The sequence below is a fragment of the Musca vetustissima genome, unplaced genomic scaffold (genome assembly GCF_032173495.1).
Source record: "Musca vetustissima isolate MV318-11 ecotype Yass unplaced genomic scaffold, APGP_CSIRO_Mvet_v1 utg1892, whole genome shotgun sequence".
Lineage (NCBI taxonomy): Eukaryota > Metazoa > Arthropoda > Insecta > Diptera > Muscidae > Musca > Musca vetustissima.
The window spans coordinates 11,178-38,847 of NW_026882990.1; the positions used below are offsets into that span (position 1 = coordinate 11,178).

Here is a 27,670-nt window from a genome sequence, read left to right on the forward strand (position 1 = left end):
AACTTAGCACACATCACTCTGGAGCTAATTCAGTACCCTATGCCAAATTTCGTGCAAATCGAAAGATTTATAGGAACTTTGTTGCGCACATTTCCCTTAAATCGGACGAAAATGTATGTGGAGCTATATCTAAATCTGATCCGATTTTCATTAGGGTTCGTCCTTGGGCCAAATGAATAAGCTGTGCCAAATTTCATCCAATTCGAATGATAAATGCAACCTGTACTTTGTTTACAATTTAACATGGACAGACAGACGGACGGACGGACATGCATAAATCGACTCAGAACGAGATTCTATGCATATTCTCAAAAGGAACCATGTGTTTATCTCTTTTCCTTTTGCCTGTTACAAACATATGCACACAGTGTGGTGAATGGTATAAAAACTGGGTTAAATGGGGACTGCGCGAATATTAGTATTTTTTGGAAAGGATATTTGTTACCATATATGAAATCATGAACCAAAATTTGATCTTTTCCCAATATATATGGAGGTTATGTCAATACATGAGCCAACATCGAAAATTTTCAAAGTAGGCTGCCACTGCGGTGGGAAAATGCTTCAAAAACCTTAAAGGTGCGCAATTTAGATCAATTCATTATATGGGGAGTACGTCCAAACATAAACCTATGTTGAAAATTGTGTGCAGAAATAATCGGAGTTACCGCTCAATGAAGCTATTTCGGAAATGAACCAATATTGTTATTCTTTGGTAGAGAGATTTTCGACCCGATGAAAATCCAAAATATCAGATTGGAGCCAAGACGTGCTTAAAGTCACCAATATACCAAAATTTGAGGGTACGGTTATATGGGGGCTATCCTAAATTATGGACTAATTTTTATTAGCAATTATTATTATTTTATTAGCAATTATTATTATTAATTATTATTACCCAATGAGAACTGAAATATCAGATTGGAGCCAATTTGAAAAACGTACTCAAACTCCCCAAAATACCGAACAGTTGGAGCTACCAAAAAATATAAAAAAAAAATCTTTAAGAAATCCACTTCTTGATAGCATAAAAAAATTCTTTAAAAAAGTCACGCCTTGATAGCATAAAAAAATCTTTAAAAAAGTCACGCCTTGGTAGCATAAAAAAATCTTTACAAATCGACATCTTGATTGCATAAAAATTCACACCTAGATAACTCCAAAATACCCACTTCTGGGGCGTATTGTAATTATGTACGTTAACCTAAAAAGTGGTCCAATATTTAATATATATTAAGCAATTGCCTTGGGTATCCTTTGGTATACGGGGACTAAAACAATAATCAAATGTCCCAATCTCCATTTTCGCATCACTGGTTCATCAAACATCTCTGTGTTATAAATATTCATAACTAAATACATTTTCGAAGATATTTCAATTTGAATATTTGTTTCCATTTGCAGATATCAAATTGCTATTTTTAATAAAAATACAAAAAACGATTCCCCAAAATATATTTTTATCTTTCGATTGCAATCAATGAAAACAGTTTTTCATTGGATTATTGTTAGAACCAAAAAAACGCAACTATGCAACCAGTTATCATAACTTGTTCTATTTCCTTAACCAAAAATAAAAAAAATGTAGCCTTAATCTAAGTACAATATAATAAATAAACAATTTTTTTTTTGTCTAAGAAAAATAAAAAAAAAACACAAAGCAATACAACATTTTTTCGTGTTGGAGTTAGATTGCTCTTAGACGATATATTTGGCCAAGAGAATTGCCCCCACACACACAGTACCAAACAAAAGCAATACATTCGAAAAAAACAGAAAAAAGCAACAACATTTTTGTGAGAACAGAAAATAACAAATAAAATGATTATCAACTAAAGTTGAATAACATGACTTAACTAACAACAACAAATACAACAACGTCTACCAACAACACTAACTTCAATAGCAAATAACCAGCCGAGACGGCATCTATGAATATATAGCATCAATGGCCAAATGCCCACAAAAAAGAGTCAACTATGACTATTGAACAACAACAACAATTCCAACAAAAAATTATTGTTATAAACTAAACGAGAGTGAAATGAATTTTAATTGAGGCCAACGCACTAAACAACATTTGGTCACCATAATCTCAGTTGGAGTCAACATTTGATTATTGACTAGCTTTGGGGCATTACTATTGACGCTAATGCTGGTAGTGTTGTTACTGCGGCTGCTGCTATTGCAGCTTTGCAAGACGTTTAATGGCCGGTACTATAGATATTGTAACCGGGGCTTACACAAAGTTAACTTACCAATAATATAACATTTTAAAACAAATCGACAGAGCTGGGAGTGTAAGGAAAGACAGATTCAGGGGAAGTTTTAAAAAATATTCCTTTAAAAATCGACTTCATAGAGGAGGCTTGAAAAATATTCTTCTGCAAATCAACGCCTCAGAGAAGGCTTGAAAAAGTTATTTTAAAAATCTACGCCTCAGAGAAGGCTTGAAAAAGTTATTTTAAAAATCTACGCCTCAGAGAAGGCTTGAAAAATATTATTTTACAAATCTACGCCTCAGAGAAGGCTTGAAAAATATTCTTTTACAAATCTACGCCTCAAAGAAGGCTTGAAAAATATTCTTCTACAAATCTACGCCTCAGAGGAGGCTTGCAAAAAATATTATTAAGAAAATCCACGTTCATTTGTGCCAATCGGACAAATATTGGAAGTTTGGTGTATCATTCACAAAAAATCGGACGAAACTATATATAAAAGCTATGTCTAAACCTGAACCGATTTAAAAAACTTCGCAGACATCAGTCTGGATATAATGCAGTAGTCTGTGCAAAATGTTGTTCCAATCGGACAAATATTGGGAGTTAAGTTCATCATTCACATACAATCGGACCAAACTTTATATATGAGCTATATCTAAATCCGAACCGATTAGAACAAAGCTTCGCAGACATCAGTCTGAACCTAATTCAGAACTCTGTGCAACATTTTGTGCCTTCGGACAAATATTGGGAGTTTGGTGCACAATTTACATAAAAAAGGATGAAACTATATATGGGAGCTATAACTAAATCTGAACCGATTTTAACAAAATTTCGCATACATTAGTCTGGACCAAATTCAGTACTCTGTGCGATATTTTGTGCCAATCGGACAAATATTGGGAGTTTGGTGCATCATTCACATAAAATCGGAGGAAACTATATATGGGAGCTATATCTAAATCTGAACCGATTTTAACATTAGTCTGGACCTGATTCAGTACTCTGTGCAAAATTTTGTCTCAATTGGACAAATATTGGGAGTTTGGTACATCATTCACATAAAATCGGAGGAAACTATATATGGGAGCTTTATCTAAATCTGAACCGATTTTAACATTAGTCTGGACCTAATTCAGTACTCTATGCAAAATTTTGTCTCAATTGGAGAAATATTGGGGGTTTGCTGTATCATTCATAATAAAATCGGACGAATATATATATATATATATATATATGGGAGCTATATCTTAATCTGAACCGATTTCCACCAAACTTCGCAGACATCAGTCTGGTTTTAATTCAGTACTCTGTGCAAAATTTTGTGCCAATCGAACAAATATTGGGAGTTTGGTGCAACATTTACATAAAAACGGACTACTCTACATATGGGAGCTATATCTAAATCTGAACAGATTCCAACAAAACTCCGCACACATAAGCATGGACCTGATTCAGTGTGCAGCGCAGTGTCCCAATCGGACAAATATTGGGAGTTAGGTGCATCATTTACATAAAATCGGACAAAACTATATATGGAAGTTATATCTAAATTTGAACCGATTTTCTCCAATTTCAATAGTGTTCGTCCTTGGGCCAAATAAGTGAACTGTGCCATATTTCATCCAAATCGGATCATAAATGCGAAGTATACTTTGTTACAAAAAATACATGGCCGGACGGGCGGACAGACGGACATGCTTAAATCGACTCAGAAAGTGATTCTATGCATATTCTCAAAAGGAATCATGGGTCTATATCGATTCCTTTTGCCTCTTACAAACATATGCACAAGTGTGGTACCACATATGCACAAGTATGGTACCTGTTCCACAGTGTGGTGGCTGTTCCACAAAGGAGGCTTTAAAAATATATTCTTTAAAATCTCCACGCCTTTTTTAGGTTTTGCAAAAATAGTCTATAAAACTCCACAAATTTTTTAGGTCTGGAAAAAACAGTTTTTAAAAACTCCACGCCTACCCAGAGTCTTGACAAGTATTGTTTAAAAAATCTACTCCTTTCCATCTGCTCCAAAATCTACGCCTTGCCTGAGTCTTCAACAAATATTCATTAAAAAAAATATACGCCTTACTAGAATCTGTAAAGACCATGGTTTGGACTGATATGGCGGAACATGTAGCCGACCCCGTCCGATTATGATCTTTTCCTTACTCCCTATTTCTGACTTTGATCACTTATCGCATAGGGTACAAAAAATTCGATTACTTATTTCTTCAAATCTATTTCAATATTATCCAACTCTGCATAGCAAATAAAAGAAATCTCTTCCCTACACAAATTAAACCGCTACCATAATGGATAAACTTGTTTTGCAATTTTATTTTAATTTTTTGGCAAGACTTCTGGTATGACTTTCTGGTTGCTTTACAACAAATATTCGTATTATGGATAAAACACAAAATCCACTCACATGAATGAATGAAATTTTATCGAATGTATTAGATACAATTTTTTCTGATTTGGTTTAAGTCGGCTTAAAACCAGTACCACTGCTACTAATAAAAAAATTTAGCCGGTCGTTTGGTTGACTGGTTCATTCATTCACTGCCAATATGTACTGCAGCGCCGATTCATTGTAATTCTTATGGTTAGTGATGGTTGGCAGTTTGTTTGGCTTCAAACCAACTTGGCAGCATTATGTCTGATTGCATTTTTTGAACATATCCGCCTGCCTGCCTGCCGGTATGTCTGCCAACCAGTCAGTCAGCCTGCAAGCCCGTCCATATGTTAGTAAATACAACACGAATATATATGGGGGATTTTTTGCATATAACACCCAGATTTGTATATTTGGGACGAAGTCACAACCGCAATGCATTTTTCTATTCATTACAAGTCGATGTTTTTTTTTCCTCTCTCTCATCAAAATGTCGAAAGATAGTTTTGGCCATAGTCAGCTGGGACAGTTTATAACTATATTTTCTTTTTTACAAAATATTTTTTTGTTGGCCAACAGTTTTCCTACTTCAGAAAGTGAGCAGGAAAAAAACTTAGAAGCTTACTTTGGCTATGAATACTGACACTTTTTCTTCTTCATGTTTTTGGAAAGTGTTATGACTGCATTAATTATTATTGCATATTTTATCCTTCATTTACTTTTCACTTGCATGATGGAGTTATATAAGAAATTTATTTTGGGTTGAGGTATTTTTCATATAGATATTAAATAATTTAATAATAATTAATTTAATTTACCGCAATAGGCGGTGGCTTGATGATGAAAATGCGAATATTTATATGCCTTTTGAGCTGGGGCATTCTCATTCATTCACTCCACATAGCCTAGCCATGGTAGTCGCTGCAGCTCAATACGACTGCCTATGTCGATGTCCGCGAATAAATTGTAAAGCTTGTGATTCATTCGACGCCGATATTCACCGTCGACGCAGATCGGCCCGTAGATCTTTCGGAGTATTTTTCACACGATCGGATAATGATAACCGGTCCTGAATTTTTAGGATCAGCCACATAGGTCGAAAATACAAAAAATGTATGGGATATTTTTATAGGTTATTACATTGTTTAAATTATATAGTGTTTTTTTAATTAATTCGCTACAATTATTAAAAAATACGTATTTTTTCAATAAAATGCCATTGAACGCATTATTTCTATATTTTGTTTTCCATATACACACACATGCACCCATATTCGCACACAAAACTATTCATTCAATACTAACAACATGCATGCGATCTTTTTTTTATAAATATTAGTAATGTCATAACGTCTATGACTTCATATTTCTATAAAAACAAGAATTATTGATGATTCTATTATAGAATTCATTGACATGCTACCAATTTGGAAAATTGTGTGTGTGCGTTTATATATAAATTTTCTACATTTTGAATGAAAACAACCACACTCAACTATACATAACGACCAGCGAAAATGTGTGGGAGCAACTAAACAAATGTATGTTTTGCTCATCGTTCAATGGCTGGTAAAGAAAAAAATGTGGTCATTTAAAAAAAAAAAACCAGTTGAACAACACCATCACCATAAATACCATCAAACAGACGAACGACATTCATACACAACAGCAAATATGTGTTCACTCATAAATGATAAATGGCAATAATTAATGTACAAATAATTGCAAATAAATACTGCAACAACAACAACAACGACAAAATACGAAAAACATTTAAAATCAACAAAAATAACATTGATTTCAATGATGCGCGTATTCGCATCGTATGGTTACATGTGTATGAGTTGGAATTGAAAAACAGAAACATCATGCAAGGACTTATTGTTCTCAATTTATATAAATAAAACTGTATCATTTATTCGTATATAAAGGATATTTCCTTGTAGTTCAGTTCCAAAAATAATATATAAGGTTCAGTTGAATATTTATTATATTAAAAAAAAAACTAAAAAAACAGTGAGCGGAGCAGTATAGTCGGACAGGGCCGACCATATGATACCTTACACAACTTCCACGAAACTATAACTTTCTGTGGTCCTATATTCTGAGCTTGGGCAATATTTCGCGATATTTGCACCCTCTTGACCGACTAGAGGTCAACAAATTTTACAAATATTAAGTACAGCCCTTCTAATCACTTGTTCAGATTCCCTACACCATGGGTTGTGTTGTGATGTTCGGCTTTCAATTTTGGCCTGTAGATCGACTTGAAAAAAAAATTGGGTCCATTTCATTCCAAAATTATTATCTGATCATCACCGAAAATTATAGGCGTTGTCGGTGACCATAACTTGAACCTCATGGAAAATTTCAAAGCGATCAGCGCTATATTTCCGCCTTCTAGTGTGGTAATGGATTACTAAATGATATCTGAAAAAGTAAGCACCTGTAAATATTTATGTTTAAGTCCCGCATCCGAGTACATACGACAATATAATTGGTATCAATTTAAAGGTCAACCACTCCCCTTGAAAATACTTTCAACTTCTCGGGTCTAGGACCTTCAGGTGCAAATATATACCTCATAGATTTCATATTTCTAATTTTTCACACAAAAGTCAGGGTCCAGTTGACCCGCTAAATATTGACCGATGTGTATCAAAACAGGCATACTTATTCCTTGGCCCGATCCCCTTCTCGGTGCAAAAATTCGCGGTGTTTGGGTCATAATTGCGGCCTCTGGAGCGACCAGAAAAATCGACAAAAATAAAGTTGTTGGTCCATTTCATCCCCTAAATATTAAACGATCTTTAACAAAAAAACATGGGGTCCTCATTGGCCAGAATCCATCCTAAATGCAAAATTTCGTGAAGATTGGTCCATAACTGTAGCCTGTATTGTGTTTACAAATTATAATGGACGGACGGACGGACACACATGTTTAGATCGACTCAGCTAGTCGAGATATGACGATCGGTATACTAAAAGGTGGGTCTAGGACCAATATTTCACTGCGTTACAAACTTTTGGGGCTGCACAAAGCTAATAATACCCTGACAACATAGTTGTGTAGGGTATAAAAATCTTCAAAAAATTAATTTCAACATTTTCATCCCGACTTATAAAAAGAAATCACAGTAACTTGAAGATAATGATGTTTTTAATGAAAAATTGTAAGAAGGACCTTTTGAAAAGCCATAATACCACAAGGCTAAGAAACTGGATGTAACCTAGGGCGTTTGTCAAAAAGAAATCACAGTATTACAATTGATTGAATATGACTTTATATGGATGTATGGGTGCATTTTAAATGCGAAATACGCCATAATGTGTCGTAAGAGAGTCCTAATTCCTAAGAACGACGAGGAATCGACACATTCGGTTCTTCGACAACACATTCACCTACAATGGCAATATTTTCAGCGGATCGAGCGAAACGATGATTCAACGGCCATACAATATATGTAACCGATCCAGTCTCTTCATATTTTTCACATTGTTGTAGTTGGACGATCATTCTCGGGGTCAAAATTTTTGTTGATATAATGCGAATCTACACTGATTAAATAATGTCTCTACAAAACGGCAATTGATTGAAGATATGACTTTGTGTCAGCATGGATGAAGGTCAAACTTTAAACGCGTAAACACATTTTAAAATGCGAAATACGTTTCCATAATGTGACTAGGATAAAGTCAATCGGTGAAGATCTTCCTTATTTTTTTAACTTGGTTTTTGGTAAAAAATCTGCGATTTTCCAAAAATATTTTTTCAAAAGTCCACCATTTTGTTAATTTTAGAGCGAAGTCAATAATCCTAGTTCATACGAGAGCCAGACATGTACTCTTTCTAACACCGTTGGAATTTTCAGATTCCGAGGTTCCAGTGAGGAGTTATCATGCCCGCCATCAAAAATAAGGACTTTTCTTTAATTACAAAAAACAACAACAAAACAACAACAAATTTTTTTTGTAAATTATTTTTCTTCTCTTTTAAACCTTCAATTATATATGTGCAAAGTTACAAACCTTAACAAGCAATTGTATTCATTTACCAGCCCATTGAAAATCTTGAAAAATTAATATCGAGAATTGGGGGGGGGGGGGGTGTTTCCTTAATACATGGTATGTGGCTGTATCATAATCACCATTTTTTAATAATGTTTTAGGCGATCCATTGTCAGCAATGTCAGACTTTCAACTGTAAAGAAATAAGTGGAAAAAGCGTCAAGTTCGGTCGCGCGGATCTGAAGATATCCCCCACCATATAGGTATATTGATAGTTACTTGAAATGAAAATATAGGAAAGATACAAAATAATATCCCTGAACCGATAATTGTACCGCGTAGTTGTTGTAAATCATATGGTAGACCAAGTACAAATTTCTGCAAATTTAAATGAAATTTTTTCCTAAAATCTCAAAACCCCAAAACGTGGACCGATATTGACAACGCACGGCAGGAAGGAACATTTGTATTATATCCTCAAAGTACTGTAATACAGAGAGCAAAGTTATATGAGACCATCACCAATATACATATGATTTTACGGGAATTTAAACATTTTTATTGCAGAAAAAACATTTGGAAGCTACACATAAAGCGGGGCCAATATTGATTATATCGTGTAGGAATTACCGAAAACTTTGAGTTATGATTATATGAGGCGATATACATAATTGAGGACCGACATAGCTCTATTTCGAACGCCGCATTTTTTCATCGCAATACCGATTTCTTCGCCATTACGATAAATATTAAAAATACCGAAAATCGGTATTATAAAATACAGGCCGATACAGTTCATCCTCGAACCTGACGTTCTAGTTTTTTATCTCGATATCCTCCGTAGGTAGACTGATTACAACAGATGGCTAAATCGTCTTAGAATCCCAAACCTTGTAGGGTATAAACTGACAATTTCATGTACATAATATCACCCAATTATGTCTCTGTCGGAGAACTATTGGGAGTTTGAACACCATTTACATTAAATCGAGCGAAACTATATATGGGAGCTATATCTAAATCTGAATCGATTTCCACAAAACTTCGCATACATTAACATGTACCTATTTTAATACGCTGTGTAAACGTTTGTCTCAGTCGGACAAATATTGGGAGTTTTGTGCGTCATTTATATAAAATAGGGCGAAACTATGTATGGGAGCTATATCTAAATCTGAATCGATTTCCACAAAACTTCGCATACATTAACATGTACCTATTTTAATACGCTGTGTAAACGTTTGTCTCAGTCGGGCAAATATTGGGAGTTTGGTGCGCCATTTATATAAGACGAATGAAACTATATAAAGGAGCTATATCTAAATCTGAACTGATCTCAACAAAACTTCACAAACAATTTTTTTCTCAATGGGACAAATATTGGTGCACTATTTTATATAAAATAGGACGAACATATATATAGAAGCTATATCTAAATCTGAACCAATTTTTCCAATTTTAATAGGGTTCGTCCTTGGCCCAAATAAGTGATTTGTGCCAAATTTCATTCAAACCGGATTATTAATGCGACATGTACTTTGTTTACAATTTTACATCATAAAACGGATGAGCAAAATTTTGTCTCAATCGGACAAATATTGGGTGTTTGGTGCGCCATTTATTCATTTCAAAGCCATTAAACTGGACCTATCTGAAGAATATTGGGTGTTTGGTGCACCACTTATTTAAATCGGACGAAAAGTTATATGGGAGCTATATCTAAACCTGAACCAATTTTCTCCAATTTCAATAGATTTCGTCCTTGTGCCAAATAAGTGATTTGTGCCAAATTTCATTCAAATCGGATTATTAATGCGACCTGCACTTTGTTTACAATTTTACATAAACAGACGGACGGATATGCATAAATCGACTCAGAAAGTGATTCTATGCATATTTTCAAAAGGAACCATGTGTCTATCTCGGTTCTTTTGCCTGGTACAAACATATGAACAAAGACATAATACCCTGTACCACAGTGTTGTGAAGGGTATAATGGGAGCGAATATTAATAATTGTTGGGAGGGAGATTTGTTTCCAGAAAATTGGGTTGAAAAAAAAACGCCCTTAAAACCCTTAAAATGCCGAAAATTCCGTGGTAACGTTATATGGGTGCTACCCGAGAAAGTGGACCGATTTTTAATGAAGAGTTTTAGTACATCACGAGAACCTAATGTTCCGAATTCGGTTGAGAAAAATTCCAATCTCTTCTTTAATATTGCGACCTCTATCGTGATGTAATGGACAGACAAAGAATTTAAATTTGATCAACAAGTTTTAGTGTCTCAGGTGAATATTTCGAAATTTTGCAAAAGGAGTAACAAATTTAATATGAGCTGAATATTGTGGTGGAGGGTATACAAATACTTTATATAACTCAATTTTACAAATACTTATGGCGCAACCTGTTGCATGTCTTTTAATCGACAGGGAAATCAAATGCACCATTCTCATAAATAAAAAGCTGCTGAAAAAAAAACAAAAAAAACTGACGGAAAACAAACAAGCTTTTCCTTATAAGGCTAACTAAACCACCAGAAAAAACCCTCTAATACGGAATTGTTATTTAATGTTGGTCACAAGGAAGTTTTAGTTATGTTGCTGTCATTAACGTCATTAAATTCATCATCATCATAACAGCAACAACAAACTGTTGAAGGTGTCTGTCTAACAGTGCAACATGCCAAGCGGGTGGAAGCAAAGACACAAATGAAATAAATAAAATTTAATTTAAAGATTTATTTTAGCCCACTTGTTATTATTTGCAACAACACCAACAACTGTGTGAATTTTTTGGCACAGAAAAAGAAGGGCAAGAAAACATCAGCTACAATTCACGTTTTATCGGTTCATTTTGTTGGTGTTGGTGTTGTTGCTGTTGTGCTTTTACTTTAATATTTATGTCTAACGCGACCACTACTGTTGCTCTCTTTATTGTTATTATTTTTATGTATTTTTATTTTTCAAACAAAAATTTTAATGTTTTATTCATATGGAAGTGTAACACACCGAGGGAGTATAACGACAGACGCACTGACAGCCAGCCAGCCAGTCAAACAAAAACCCACAATACACAATTCTCATTATGGAATTGTGGAAGCAAAATGCGAAAAACGCCAACAGAGAAGTAAAAAAAATAACACACAGCGACACCAGCCGTTACAGCAGCAAAACTAACAATGACAAGAAAACTGTAAAAAAAGAACAAAAAATTAAAACGAGAGACAACCACTCAAAATTGAAGAAAATATACAAAAAAAAAAAAAAAAACGTACACAAAAAATCAAATGTGTATTTAACTGTAATGGAAAGTTATGCGGTTATAATAACATCGCTACTGTCGTACGACAGTTTTGTTGAGCTGGTTATGTCAGTTGTCAAATGCCTTTTTATTATTTCGGATCATTTTCGTTTGCTTTTTTTGCCCCAGTGGGTGTTACATGGACAATATCATTGAATATTTATGTCTTCGTAACACAATTTATTTTTTTTTATGAAAATAATTGCGACTGAAAAAAATATTATAGTTAAGTACGATTAGGTCCTTATACAAAATTGGTATATGACTGGCATAAAGTAGAGCTAAGTTAATTAGGTGTACCCAACAAGAACTCGGAAAGTCACATTATATCATCTTCTGTTGCAAAATACGTTAAATCTGAATATGAAAATATCGAATAAATATCGAATTCATTCGGAATTTACAATTTTTATACCCTTCACCACACTGTAATACAGGGTATTATGTCTAGGCGCATATGTTTGTAACAGGCAAAAGGAATCGAGATAGACCCATGATTACTTTTGATAATATGCATAGAATCACTTTCTGAGTCGATATATGCATGTCCGTCCGTCCGTCTGTTGATGTTAAATTGTAAACAAAGAACAGGTCGCATTTATAATCCGATTTGTATGGAATTTGGCATAGGCCACTTATTTGACCCAAGAACGAACCCTATTGAAATTGGAAAAAATCGGTTCAGATTTAGATATAGCTCCCATAAATATTTTAACAATGTCCCTAAATATATTTCGATTTGCAATTTGGCACAGTGTAATAAATTATGTCTAGAATGAAGTGTGTTGAGTTTCCTGAAAATCGGTTCAGATTTAGATACAGCTCCCATATATATTTTTGACCGATTTAATGTAAATGGTCCACCAAAATCCCTATATATCTTTCGATTTGCACAAAATTTGGCTCAGCGTAATGAATTAGGTATAGAATGATGTGTGCAAAGTTTCGTGAAAATCGGTTCAGATTAAGATATAGCTCCCATATATATTTTCGTCCGATTTAAGGTAAATGATGTACCAAAGTCCCTATATATTTTTCAATTTGAACAAAATTTGGCACATCGTAATGAATTAGGTCTAGAATGAAGTGTGTTATGTTTCTTGAAAATCGGTTCAGATTTAGATATAGCTCCCATATATATTTTCGTCCGATTTAAAGTAAATGGTGCTCCAAAGTCCCTATATATCTTTCAATTTGAACGAAATTTGGCACAGCGTAATGAATTAGGTATAGAATGAAGTGTGTTAAGTTTCCTGAAAATCGGTTCAGATTTTGATATAGCTCCCATATATATTTTCGTCCGATTTAAGAAAAACGGTGTACCAAAATCCCTACATATTTTTTGATTTGCACGAAATTTGGCACAGCGTACTAAATTAAGCCTAGAATGGTGTGTGCTAAGTTTCATGAAAATCGGTTCAGATTTAGATATAGCTCCCATATATATTTTCGTCCGATTTAACGTAAATGGTCCACCAAAATCCCTATATATCTTTCGGTTTGTACGAAATTTGGCACAGCGTAATGAATTAGGTCTAGAATGATGTGTCTTAAGTTTCCTGAAAATCGGTTCAGATTTAGATACAGCTCCCACATATATATTTTTGTCCGATGTAATGTAAATGGTGCACCAAAGTCCCTATATATATTTCGGTTTGCACGAAATTTGGCACAGCGTAATGAATTAGGTCTAGAATGAAGTGTGTTAAGTTTCGCGAAAATCGGTTCAGATTTAGATATAGCTCCCATATATATTTTTGTCCGATGTAATGTAAATGGTGCACCAAAGTCCCTATATATATTTCGGTTTGCACGAAATTTGGCACAGCGTAATGAATTAGGTCTAGAATGATGTGTCTTAAGTTTCCTGAAAATCGGTTCAGATTTAGATACAGCTCCCACATATATATATTTAGCTCCTATATAAATTTTTTGTCCGATGTAATGTAAATGGTGCACCAAAGTCCCTATATATATTTCGGTTTGCACGAAATTTGGCACAGCGTAATGAATTAGGTCTAGAATGAAGTGTGTTAAGTTTCGCGAAAATCGGTTCAGATTTAGATATAGCTCCCATATATATTTTTGTCCGATGTAATGTAAATGGTGCACCAAAGTCCCTATATATATTTCGGTTTGCACGAAATTTGGCACAGCGTAATGAATTAGGTCTAGAATGAAGTGTGTTAAGTTTCGCGAAAATCGGTTCAGATTTAGATATAGCTCCCATATATATTTTCGTCCGATTTAAGGTAAATGGTGCAACAAAGTCCCTAAATGATTTGCACGAAATTTGGCACAGCGTACTAAATTAAGCCTAGAATGATGTGTGCTAAGTTTCGTGAAAATCGGTTCAGATTCAGATATAGCTCCCATATATAGCTTCGTCCGATTTAAGGTAAATGGTGCACCAAAGTCCCTAAATATCTTTTGATTTGCACGAAATTTGGCATAGCATTCTGAATTAAGCCTTGAATGATGTGTGCTAAGTTTCGTTAAAATCGGTTCAGATTTATATATAGCTCCTATATATATTTCGAATGGGTGTCTTAATGAAATTAAAGGTTTAACAGTACCACTCGATTTGCAGCGTGTATCAATTTCGCTATAAATCGAATTTTGAATTAATTTTTCCCATGTAACACAGACGACCCTAAATCTGACCGAATGAAATTAAATTTATCATATGTTGCAGAAAGACATGAGAATGTTCCTTCGAGGGAACATTGACATACAATTGTAAGGATACATATGTACAATATACCCAAAGTGGTGAAGGATATGATACCCTTCACCACTTTGGGCTCAGCCCGACTTTACTACTTTCCTTACTGGTTTAAAACATTTTTTTTTTTCAATTCTTAAATAGGCGAGGATTTTTTAACAAATATTTTTCTGATATTTTTTCATACAAAAAATAAAAGTATCTTCACGGAGCCAAAAGTGTTAAGGAGAATCCAAAATACTTAGCTTGCTCATTCTTGCCGATATAAATTCAGCATACACAGTTTCAATACTGTGACAAATCTATCAATATACTCCCAAATCTACAACAGTCTATATTGTTGTATGAAAACCTAAAAAAAAAAACTTTCACAAATACTACACCATTTAATTGTTTCAAAATCTGTCTCTATTTAAGTTTGAGTGTGTGTGTGCTTAAAATAAATATTGAATATAGCAAAAGCAAAGACAACACTACATTGCACATGGCAAAATTAAAATGTATAATGTAAACTATATTACTAAAACATTTACAGGGAAATAGTAGTTTGCTCCCACAAACCTACTTATGAATTATAATGAACTGCTGCTGCTGCAATCTAAGAATTTGCTCTGCTATTCCAAGAAATTTACTACAAAGAAGAAAAAAAACAAATGACAGAATTTTCAAAACATTTAGTGAATATAATGAGACTGCAGTAGAACACAAAGGCGATAATTAGCAACAACAAAAAACTCTCGTCTGTATAATTAATTTGTAATGACATAATGGGGTTATTAGGGAAATTTATGAAAATTGAAACTAATAATAAGAGCAGTAGTAAAAAATATATATCTCAAACCAAGTTAAATTACGCTCTAGTTGTGTAAACAAAATATAAAAAACAAGGGCATATAAAAATATTGTGCAGCAGGAAAAAATAAAAAAATAAATAAACCGCAAACAAAAATAATAATAAAATAAAAAAAGGTATGACAAAAACAATGCCAGTAACTATGAAATGAGATAATTCATAAATGGGAACGGGTTTTGTAATAAATTAAAATTTAATAATGTCGCATCATCGTGGCGTGAGTGTAGATGACACCTGTCTGATTTTTTGTACTCAACGAGGGGTATGGAGATGCTAAAGCCAATAATGTAATTAAATTTCAAGCAAAAAATATATTTTCGAAGCTTGGGTATTTATAAAAATATTGGTAGGCGTTACCGAAGACATGGATGTTTAAAATAATATTTTTTGAAGGACTGCCAAAGTTGCGGATTTTTAAAATGAAATTTTTAAGGTTTAAATAAGGCCTTTTTTTAAAGAATATATTTTTAGAAGCCTATTTAAGGAATATTTTTTTTATTTTTTAAGGAACATTTTTTTCGGAGAACTATTAAAGGCGTGGATTTTTTTAAAGAATATTTTTTCAGAGGCCCGTTAAAGCGTAGATTTTTATACCCTACACAACTATGTTGTCAGGGTATTATAGCTTTGTGCAGACCCAAGAGTTTGTAACACCGCGAAATATTGACCCTAGACCCATCTTCAGGTATACCGATCGTCATATCTCGACTAGCTGAGTAGATCTAGACATGTGTGTCCGTCCGTCCGTCTGTCCATTATAATTTGTAAACACGATACAGGGCACAGTTATGGACCAATCTGCACGAAATTTTGCATGTAGGATGGGTTCTGCCCAATGAAGACCCCTATTATTTTTTGTAAATATCGTTAATATATAGGGGATGAAATGGACCAAATACTTAATTTTTATCGGTTTTTCTGATCGCTCCACAGGCCGCAATTATGGCCTGTTACATGGAGAAGGGGATCGGACCAAAGAATAAACATGCCTGTTTTGATAAAGATCGGTAAATATTTAGCGGGTCAAATGGACCCTGACTTTTGTGTGAAAAATGACAAAATTTGCATTCTATAGCGTATATATTTACCCCTGAATGACATAGACCCGAGAAATTGGTGGCACAGTTATGGAGTGGTTGGCCTTTAAATTGATACCAATTTTATTGTTGTAATATTTTTTAGATGCCTATTTAAGGCGTAGATATTTTAAAGAATATATTTTCAGAAGCCTATTTAGGGCGTGGATTTTTTAAAACATATTTTTTCAGAGGTCTATTTAAAGAGTGGATTTTTTAAAACATATTTTTTCAGAGGTCTATTTAAAGCGTGGATTTTTTGAAGAATCTTTTTTTAGAGGCCTATATTGGGCGTGGATTTTGTAAAGAATATATTTTTTAGAGGTATATTTAGGGCGTGCTTTTTTAAAGGGTATTGTTTTCAGAGCCTATTTAGGGCGTGTTTTTATACCCTTCGCCACACTGTGGCACAGGGTATTATGTCTTTGTGCATATGTTTGTAACAGGCAAAAGGAAATGAGATAGACACATGGTTCCTTTTGAGAATATGCATAGAATCACTTTTTATGTCGATTTATGCATGTTCGTCTGTCCGTCCGTCTGTCCGTACGTCCGTCCATGTATTTTTGTTAACAAAGTACAGGTCGCATTTGTGATCCGATTTGGATGAAATTTTGCACAGTTCACTTATTTGGCCCAAGAACGAACCCTATTGAAATTGGGAAAAAATCGATTCAGATTCAGATATAGCTCCCATATATATTTTCGTCCGATTTTATGTAAATAGTGCACCAAAGTCCCTATATATCCTTCGATTTGTACGAAATTTGGCACAGCGTACTGAATTAATTCTAGAACGATGTGTGTTAAATTTCGTGAAAATCGGTTCAGATTTAGATATAGCTCCCATATATATTTTCGTCCGATTTTAGGTAAATAGTGGACCAAAGTCCGAATATATCCTTAAATTTGCACAAAGTTTGGCATGGCATTCTGAATTATGCCTAGAACGAATTGTGTTAAATTTTCTGAAAATAGGTTCATATTTAGATATAGCTCCCATATATATTTTCGTCCGATTTTAGGTAAATAGTGGACCAAAGTCCCTATATATGCTTCGATTTGCACGAAATTTGGCACAGCGTACTGAATTAATTCTAGAACGATGTGTGTTAAATTTCGTGAAAATCGGTTCAGATTTAGATATAGCTCCCATATATATTTTCGTCCGATGTAATGAAAATGGTGTACCAATGTCCCTTAATGTCTTTCGGCCTAGAATGGTGTGTGTTAAGTTTCCTGAAAATCGGTTCAGATTTAGATATAGCTCCCATATATATTTTTGTCCGATTTAATGTACATGTTGCACCAAAGACCCTATATGTCTTTCAATTTGAACGAAATTTGGCACAGCGTAATGAATTAGGTCTAGAATGGTCTGTGCTAAGTTTCATGAAAATCGCTTCAGATTTAGATATAGCTCCCATATATATTTTCGTCCAATTTAATGTAAATGGTGCACCAAATTCCCATAATATCTTTTGGTTTGCACGAAATTTGGCATAGCATTCTGAATTAAGCTTAGAACTATGTGTGTTAAATATCGTGAAAATCGGTTCAGATTTATGTATAGCTCCCATATATATTTTCGTCCGATTTTAGGTAAATAGTGCACGAAAGTCCCTATATATTCTTCGATTTCCATGAAATTTGGATTTATAAGTAAATGAAGAATGCAAAAAACATACTGAAATAACTGTAACCTAACATGTGACAAGTTTCGATGAAATCGGTTTAGATTTCGATATTTTGCTTTAAATTTATTTACATAATTTTGTCCCATTGTACTGGTTTAAGGATATTTTTTACAGCTCAGCTAAGGTGTGGATTTTTTAAAGAATATTTTTTTCAGAGGCCTATTTAGGGCGTGATATATTTTCAAGGCTCAGATAAGGAGTGGATTTTTTAAAGAATATATTTTCAAGGTTCAGAGTTTTAAAGAATATATTGTCCAGTCTCAGATATGGCGTGGATTTTTAAAGGATATATTTTTAAGTCTCAGATAAGGCGTGTATTTTTTAAGAATATTTTTTCAAGCCTAGAATAAGGCTTTGATTTTTTAAGAATAATTTTGCAAGCCTCAGATAAGGCTTTGATTTTTAAGAACATTTTTTCAAGCCTCAGATAAGGCTTTGATTTTTAAGAATATTTTTTCAAGCCTTAGACTTGATTTTTAAAAACAGTTTGTTTTCTTGTCTAAAATAACGATTTGATTTCTAATGAATATTTTAGGACCCATTTAAAAACAATATTTTATTTTACTTTCCAATGCTAATTCCCTACCTTAACTTGCTTTTATTTCCAGGTCCACGATTGGGCAACAGATTTCTGTGATGGCACCTGCCTGTGTGCTCTCGTCGAAAGCCTACAGACACGCCCCCTCAAGCCAGCATGGAATCGTCGCCCAGCCAATCAACATCATTATTTGGAAAATGCCACAACAGCACTCAAATCCATCGAAGAAGATCACATAAAGTTGGTGAATATTGGCAATGTCGACATAGTCAATGGCAATGTCAAGTTGATTTTGGGCCTCATCTGGTCTCTCATTGTCCGATATCAAATTGGTCGAAGTAAATTCCCACCACGTAAATTAATGTTGGCATGGTTACAGGCGGCATTGCCCGATTGTAAGATAACCAATTTGACAACAGATTGGAATAGTGGTGTAAATTTGGCAGCCCTATTGGATTATTGTAAACCGGGGCTATTTCCACATTGGCGTTCGCTGGATCCCAGCCAGAGTATTCGTAATTGTACAAATGCCATGAATTTGGCACAAAGTGAATTTGGTGTACCAAAAGTATTGGAACCGGAATATTTGGCATCGCCGTGGTTGGATGAGTTGTCCGGTATGACATATTTATCGTATTTTATGAAGCCGGGTGGTCCTGGCTACAATGCCACCATGAGATGGGTTAATACACAAGTCCGGGAGCCAGTGCAGAATTTTACGGTAAGTAAAAAATTTATATATTTGTAATTAAGATTAATGTTTTAATTTTTCTTTTTAATTTTAGACCGACTGGAATGATGGTCGTGTTTTGTGTGAAATCATCAAGGGTTTGGGTGGCCCAGCCCCGGCCCCCGAAAAGCTAAGCACTGATCCCTTTCACTATGAAAATAACATACGTAAAGCCTTGGAGGCTGGCTCCAAGCTGGGGGTCCAGCCAGTATTGACGGCCAAGGATATGTCCAATCCTGAAGTGGAACATTTGGGTATAATGGCCTATGCAGCCCATCTACAATGGGTACCGCCCCGACCACCCCTATCCGATATGGTTAATGTGTTTTTGGAAAGCACTTCGGGCAGGGTTGGAGAACCGGTAAGATTAGGAATTTCTACATGGGGTCATGTATATTTTATAAATTATGCCCTACACCACATTGTCGGAACGTAAGATGCAGATGGAAACAATTACGACCCATATTAACCTTCGATGATATATTTTGAATCGCCTTTTGGGTCAATAAATTCATGAACGGATAGGTCGTATTTTTTATCCAATTAAAATGGAATTTGTTTGGTACAAGTGGACCTATGTTCCAAAGTTGACATGCACTTTTAGGCAGGCTATCATAATGAGTCTCATTATGATAGCTTGCCCAAATTGTGTGCCAAATTTAATGTAAATCTGTTCAGGTTTGGATATCGGTCTTATGGGTCAATAATATGATTCTTAAAAGAATCTCTTGTATATATCCAAAGTGGTGTAGGGAATAATTTGGTCGGTCCTTAACGACTTTAATCCTTTCTTCATTGATTTTTTCTTCTCTTTTTCAGACCCACTTCCGCATAGATGTGTTATCGCGTGACATCAGCTTAAGCAATGTCAAGGCGTTTGTGGTCCCACCCTCTGGCCACCCGCAGCCCGTGAAACTCAATAACCACGGTGAGGGTGTCTACATACCCGATAAATATGGCATGCATGAAATTGTGGTGGAAATCGATGGTGATAGCCTTGGTGGCCATTTCTTTAGAGTCCTACCCCGATTCATACAGGTTGCACCACCCGGTATGGCTCCATGCGCTCTCGGCAGTCTGGTGGAGGTTTTGGTCAATGCTACTGGTGCCCCAAAAACTGAAGATATTCTCGTTACTGCCGTTTCGCCAACTGGCATTTCCCACAATTGTCCTCTGAAAAAAGTCGAAGAGGGTCACAGTGCCATATTTAAACCCGACGAAGCGGGTATATGGGAAATAGCCATTACGTATCAGGGTCGTCACATTCAGGGTGGTCCTTTCACCTGTGCTGTATTCGATGCTTCGGGCGTGTCCGTGCATGGTCTTGATGGTGCCATGCCTTTGAGAGCTCATTCCTTTGAGGTGGATGCCCGTGGTGTGGGAGTCAACGGGGAACTTCACGTCGATATTGTTCACGATAAACGTTCCCTAGTGTGTTCGGTGGAAAAAATTGTTGACAATAAATATCGTGTGACCTTCATACCCCGACAAAATGGCAAATATCGTGTCTATGTATATTTCAATGGTTATGATGTCAAGGGGTCACCCTTCATTATGCGTGTAGGTACCAAAGGACGTTCGGGTAAGACCCGCAGTAGTCCTCTGCATGATACCAAACACCGTTCGGAAAGTCCATCAATGCATTACACCTCAACCACATCGACACGACACAATGACTATCGTAATGCAGCCACCTCATCGCTGTCACGGCGTGATCTGATGAATCATCACTCGAATACGAGCACCACCAACATTGGCACCAGCGAACGGCAACGTTCCTTCTCGCCACAGTATTCACCCAAACAGGATACCACAGACTATCGCACCAGTTCCAGTTACTATAAGCGTGAGAGTGAGGTAAGTCATGGCTGGCATGTGAATATTTTTGCATGGGATCTGGTGAGGGAGAGGGTTGAGGGGTGATGGTTACTGACGTAGGCCCAGCAACAACAACCATAAAGGGCCGCCACCAATGCACAAAAATAACGAAGAGGAAAAACGAAAACGCTTAATTGAATTTGTGTGTTGCATTTTAATGGCGTTAAGGAAAAATTGCTCAATTCAATGTTAAATGTTAAGCCTTTCATTCATTCAATCGCTCACTCACTCACTGGACTGACACTTCAATTGCATGCTAATGTACAAATAACAACATTAACTTGAGGGCAGAGTTTTTTTAATTTGTATTTATGTATCTGTGTATACGTATTTATTTAACATCAAAAATATGCATAATTTATAAGTGTTGGAAGGATGATGTGAAGATTGTGGCTTGTAATTGGAATTTTTCAGTATATTTCTTTATTTAATGTAAATTCAGCCGTGGCTGAATACATGTTTCTATAAAAAATTTGTTATTCAGCCTGGCTGAATACATGTTTCCATAGGAAATTTGCTATTCAGCCTGGCTAAATACATGTTTCCATAGGAAATTTGCTATTCAGCCTGGCTGAATACATGTTTCCATAGGAAATTTGCTATTCAGCCTGGCTGAATACATGTTTCCATAGGAAATTTGCTATTCAGCCTGGCTGAATACATGTTTCCATAGGAAATTTGCTATTCAGCCTGGCTGAATACATATTTCCATAGGAAATTTGCTATTCAGCCTGGCTGAATACATATTTCCATAGGAAATTTGCTATTCAGCCTGGCTGAATACATGTTTCCATAGGAAATTTGCTATTCAGCCTGGCTGAATACATGTTTCCATAGGAAATTTGCTATTCAGCCTGGCTGAATACATACTTCCATAGGAAATTTGCTATTCAGCCTGGCTGAATAAATGTTTCCATGAGAAATTTGCTATTCAGTCTGGCTGAATTCATGTTTCCAAAGGAAATTTGCTATTTTGCCTGGCTAAATATAATTTTCTAAGAAAAGTTTTCAATTCAGCCTAGCTGAATTCTGTGTTTTGTACATATTTTTCAATTTTGCTGAATAACTGTTTCTTTGAATTTGCAATGATTTCCCATAAAAAGGTGCCAAAATCTACTTCGCTTTTTTGAACGACTCACTCCTAAACTGCTTACTAGCCCATAATAACCGGAAACCGACACCCGTCTATCACACTGTATAGAGTCAAAACACATTCACTACCACTACATATTTACATATCAGCACACAGCAAATCCATATACATTTATTTTTGGCTTGACTCCCACTTATCAACAAGACCAGCAAAATTTTTTTAATTCAAATATTAGTCACAAACAATCACACATACCTACATACATACATACACACCATACATTACTACACATGACAAAAAAATCAAAATCAAATGTTTTTAGGATAAATTGGCAACATCACCACCACCACCGCCCGCACCACAGCCACCGTTTCGTGAGCGTGAATACAATGATGATTCACCCACAACCAAATATCTCAATTCGGTAGACCTGTATAATGTAACCAGTCCCAGACGTGATTCGCGGGCTTCCAATTTATCGAATGCCTCCAAAAATGATTATTACTATGACAAGGAAAATGAGCTGTATAGCAGTAGACGGGGTGAACGTGATTTGAATTTGGCGCCACCGCGTGAAGATCGCGAAGATTATTATGACTTGCAACAGCAACAACAACAGTATGAACAGAAAACCAACCACCAACAGACACGTACACAAACACGTGGCTCGGTCTCATACAGTTCGAGATTGAGTCCAATACTGTCCAGTCCCACTTCTGATGTAACTAAAAAATCTCTCTTCTTAATTTTTTGTTCTTAAATTTGTTTTTGTTGTTCTAACTAATTTTTAGTGTTAAAGTAAATGTGTTCACTAATCTTAAGCTAAGAATCCTTCGAAAATCTAATAAATCTATATCCAATATTTCATAACAGATCCGTTCCAGTGAGGTACGTACCCATAGTCCACTGACCGTAAAAACGTCATTGCCTTATGAAACCACAACGCGCAATTTGAGTGTTAGTCCTCGGCATATGTCAGCATCGCCGGTGCAACGTTATTCGCCGAACAATTCGTACATTACAACAGCTACACACCGCATGAGTCCGAGCACAACATTGAACAAGGTATGACTTCAAACATCCCAATTAAAACTAAATATTCTAAATTCTAAATATTCTCCTCACTCTCCATCTCTCCCTGTCAGAATGGCTACGAATCCCGCACTGTCGAAAAAACGTCAACCTATAAATCGAGTTCGAATTATGTTACCGATTCTAATATACGTGCAAGTCCTTCTCTCTATGGTACCGCTGAACGTTTGAGACGTACCGAATCGCCCGAACCACGTATTGATCATTCATCAAATGTTCGGGTATCGTCGATGAAACCAGCCTCGGCTCGTCGTGACAGTTGGGATGTTATAAATAAAACAAAACATTTATTGTCCCATAATTCGCTGGAGTCATTGGCCAATATGACCGAACAACAGCTAAACACAGATTTAAGTTATAATCGTCCCGATATTGATAATGAGACACATCGTAATACCCAATATAATAAGTTTGCCTTGAATGAGCAGAGATTTCAAAGGGAGAGGCGTGGCTCCAGGGATTCCATAGATGAAACTGATCGTTATAAGTATGTCAAAAAATGTGCAATATTCGCACAAAAAATCAATTCAGCAAAGCTGAATACAATTTTTCAGAGAAAATCTGTAGTTCAGCCCAGCTGAATATAAGTTCCTATGCTAAATTTCCCAATCAGCATGGCTGAATACATGTTTCTATAGGAAATTTGTTATTCAGCCTGGCTGAATACATGTTTCTATAGGAAATTTGTTATTCTGCCTGGCTGAATACATGTTTCTATAGGAAATTTGTTATTCAGCCTGGCTGAATACATGTTTCTATAGGAAATTTGTTATTCAGCCTGGCTGAATATAAACTTCCATGTCAAATTTGCTATTCAGACTGGCTGAATATAAGTTTCCATAGAAAATTTGTTATTCAGCCTGGCTGAATACATGTTTCCTTAGGAAATTTGTTATTCAGCCTGGCTGAATACATGTTTCTTTAGGAAATTTGTTATTCAGCCTGGCTGAATACATGTTTCTATAGGAAATTTGTTATTCAGCCTGGCTAAATACATGTTTCTATAGGAAATTAGTTATTCAGCCTGGCGGAATACATGTTTCTTTAGGAAATTTGTTATTGAGACTGGCTGAATACATGTTTCTATAGGAAATTTGTTATTCAGCCTGGCTGAATACACGTTTTTACAGGAAATTTGTTTATTTAGAAAATATGCTGTTCTGCCTGGCTGAATATAAGTTTGAATAGAAAATATGTTATACAGCCTAGCTGAATATAAATTTCTGGCTGAAATTATAATGTAATTCTTAAGGAATACCTCTAATTTTTTTTAAATCTTTTCACAGACCCAGTGCCATCACTGTCAAGTCACAATCGAACAACACATACACCGATAAATCCGGTGGCTATACACGCACCGTTAAAGAATCAAGCCAACAAATTGTTACCGAAAGTTCTTCGACCTTGAATGGTGGTACTACCGGACGTGATTATGGCTATAGTTCTTTGTCTCGATTTCGCCCCATAGAAAGTACTATTACTGCAGCTACCGCAGGAACTACTGCAACAACTGGCATTACAGGCGCTAAAGCTATACGTGTTCAAGATATACCCAATGGAGCAATTGGTCGTCCGGTAGAATTTGAAATTGATGGCTCAAAAGCTGGTTCGGGAAATCTGGAGATTTTAGTTAACGGAGGCCGTGTTACATCTTCGGTTCGTTCATTGGGCGGTCAACGTTTCATTGCTAGTTTTACACCGCATGAACCCGGCACTCACACCGTGCAAATAACATTCAACGGCGAAACTATACCAGGTGAGTGGTATTCTAAGGCATTGAAGAATTATTTTTGACAATATGTGGATAACAAATTGGGAATTGTAATGCAAAACACTAAATAACATTTGAAATTGGAAATATTGGATATTAAAATGATTTTAATAGAACAAAAATTCTTGAGCCTCTATGTCAAGAACAGTACTTCAGTATTCCAAATATGAAGAGGTTCTCTAGAAATCCTGTCTATATAATCTCATTTATACATAGCCAATATTATGCACCAATTTTGCAGTACTCTGATCGAAGTTTATTTATATCATAGTATGTTGTCATCCTAAATGGGACTTTCATATTTGAAATACTCTCTACTAAGTTCTCAAAAGAAAAACAAGGACAACGATATATACTTCTGACATAATAATGTAAATGCTGATATTTATCATCGCACCAATTGTCAAAGATAGCGACCCCTCCAATGTATGGTTTTTTTCAACAGCACCTGCTGGCGATGGAAATCCTTCACCACCCATTTTTAATATTTCGTATAAAGAGTAGTCAATAGTTAATATCACGTTTTGGCAGGTCAAAAAGACTCTGGTTTGAGCTGATATGTAAGAGCTCGCATTGTCCTGGTGCATCATGATTTATTTTCTTTCGGAAAAATTAGAGAAATTAACAATCTCTAATTTTTCCGAAAACTTTTGATAAACAAATTGTGCAGTTCCACTCAGAATTAATCGTCATACGTTAATCGAAAAAATCGCCACATGACCAGTTTTGCCGAAGAAACAGGCTATCGTTTGCTTCGAAGTGTTTTTTTACGAACAACTATCATTGCATTTGGTTCGTTATCGAAGGCCCACAGGGCTGAATAATTTCTCACACGTGCTCATACGTTTAGATCCATACATAACCAGTAAGGAAAGTAGCAAAGTCGGACTGGGCCGACTATATATATATATATATATATTTTGTATATATGTATCATAACAATTTCATGTCAACCTATGCTAAATTTAATTTCAATCAGATTTAATGAAATCGATTTGTAGCAAACATGATACACGCGACTCAGTATCCCGCACTGTTAAAAATATATTCTCAATCAGACAACCGTTCGAAATATATATGGTACGTTGTGCAAAATTTCGTGTCAATCGGACAAATATTAGGAGTTTGGTGCACCATTTACTACAATATATATATGTGGGACCTAAGCCTAAATCTGAACCGATATTCTCGAAACTTAACACACCTCATTCTAGACTCAATTTAGTACGGGATTTAGGTGCAACATTTACATTAAATCGGACGAAAATATATACGTGTGCTATATTAAAATCTGAACCGATATTCAGGTTCATCACCATTCTTCATTCTAGACTTAACTTAGTACACCATGCAAGTTTTGTGAAATCGAAAGATATATAGGGGCTTTGGTACTCCATTTACATAAAATTGGACGAAAATATATATGGGAGCTATATCTAAATCTGAACCAATTTTCACGGAACTTAACATATGTAATTCTAGACTCAATTCAGTGCGCTATACCAAATTTCGTGGAAATCTAAAGATATATAGGGACTTTGATGCACTATTTACATCAAATCGGACGAACATATATATGGGAGCTATATCTAAATCTGAACCGATTTTCACGAAACTTAGCACACATCATTCTGGACCTAATTCAGTACCCTACGCCAAATGTCGTGCAAATCGAAAGATATATGGGGACTTTGGTGTCCCATTTACCTTAAATCGGAGGAAAATATATATGTGAGCTATATCTAAATCTGACCCGATTTTCTCGAAACTTAACACACATCATTTTAGGGTTAATTCAGTACTCTATGCCAAATTTCGTGCAAATCGAGAGATATATAGGGACTTTGATGCACCATTAACGTAAAATCGGACAAAACTATATATGGGAGCTATATCTAAATCTGAACCGATTTTCACGAAACTTAGCACACATCATTCTGGGCCTAATTCAGTACTCTATGCCAAATTTCGTGCAAATCGAGAGATATATAGGGACTTTGGTGTCTATATCGGACGAAAAGATATATGGGAGCTATATCTAAATCTGAACCGATTTTCACCAATTTCAATAGGGTTCGTCCTTGGTCCAAATAGATGAGCTGTGCCAAATTTCATCTAAATCGGATCATATACACAAAGACAAGATAACACAGTTTGGTAAAAGGTACAACAAGTGGAAACGCTGTGAAAAGGAATCGTAATATATTCGGTAGGCCTTTGATAATACCTATTGCATTCGGCTAGTCACTAATTATTGGCATTGATAAGTACATAAACGCACTTCAAAC

The 27,670-nt window shown here is 35.4% G+C and overlaps 1 protein-coding gene across 1 annotated transcript in view; it reads left to right on the forward strand.

Moving 5' to 3' along the window:
* The first annotated feature begins 19,042 nt into the window (after positions 1–19,042).
* The window catches only part of LOC133329724 (filamin-B-like), a 56,110-nt gene continuing 47,482 nt past the window's right edge, over positions 19,043–27,670 (forward strand). The window contains exons 1-6 of the mRNA XM_061538191.1: positions 19,043–19,539; positions 19,604–19,909; positions 20,368–21,405; positions 23,393–23,584; positions 23,665–24,098; positions 24,898–25,367. Coding sequence (XP_061394175.1) covers positions 19,180–19,539; positions 19,604–19,909; positions 20,368–21,405; positions 23,393–23,584; positions 23,665–24,098; positions 24,898–25,367 — 2,800 coding nt within the window. The 5' untranslated portion in view covers positions 19,043–19,179. The remainder of the gene's footprint in view (positions 19,540–19,603; positions 19,910–20,367; positions 21,406–23,392; positions 23,585–23,664; positions 24,099–24,897; positions 25,368–27,670) is intronic.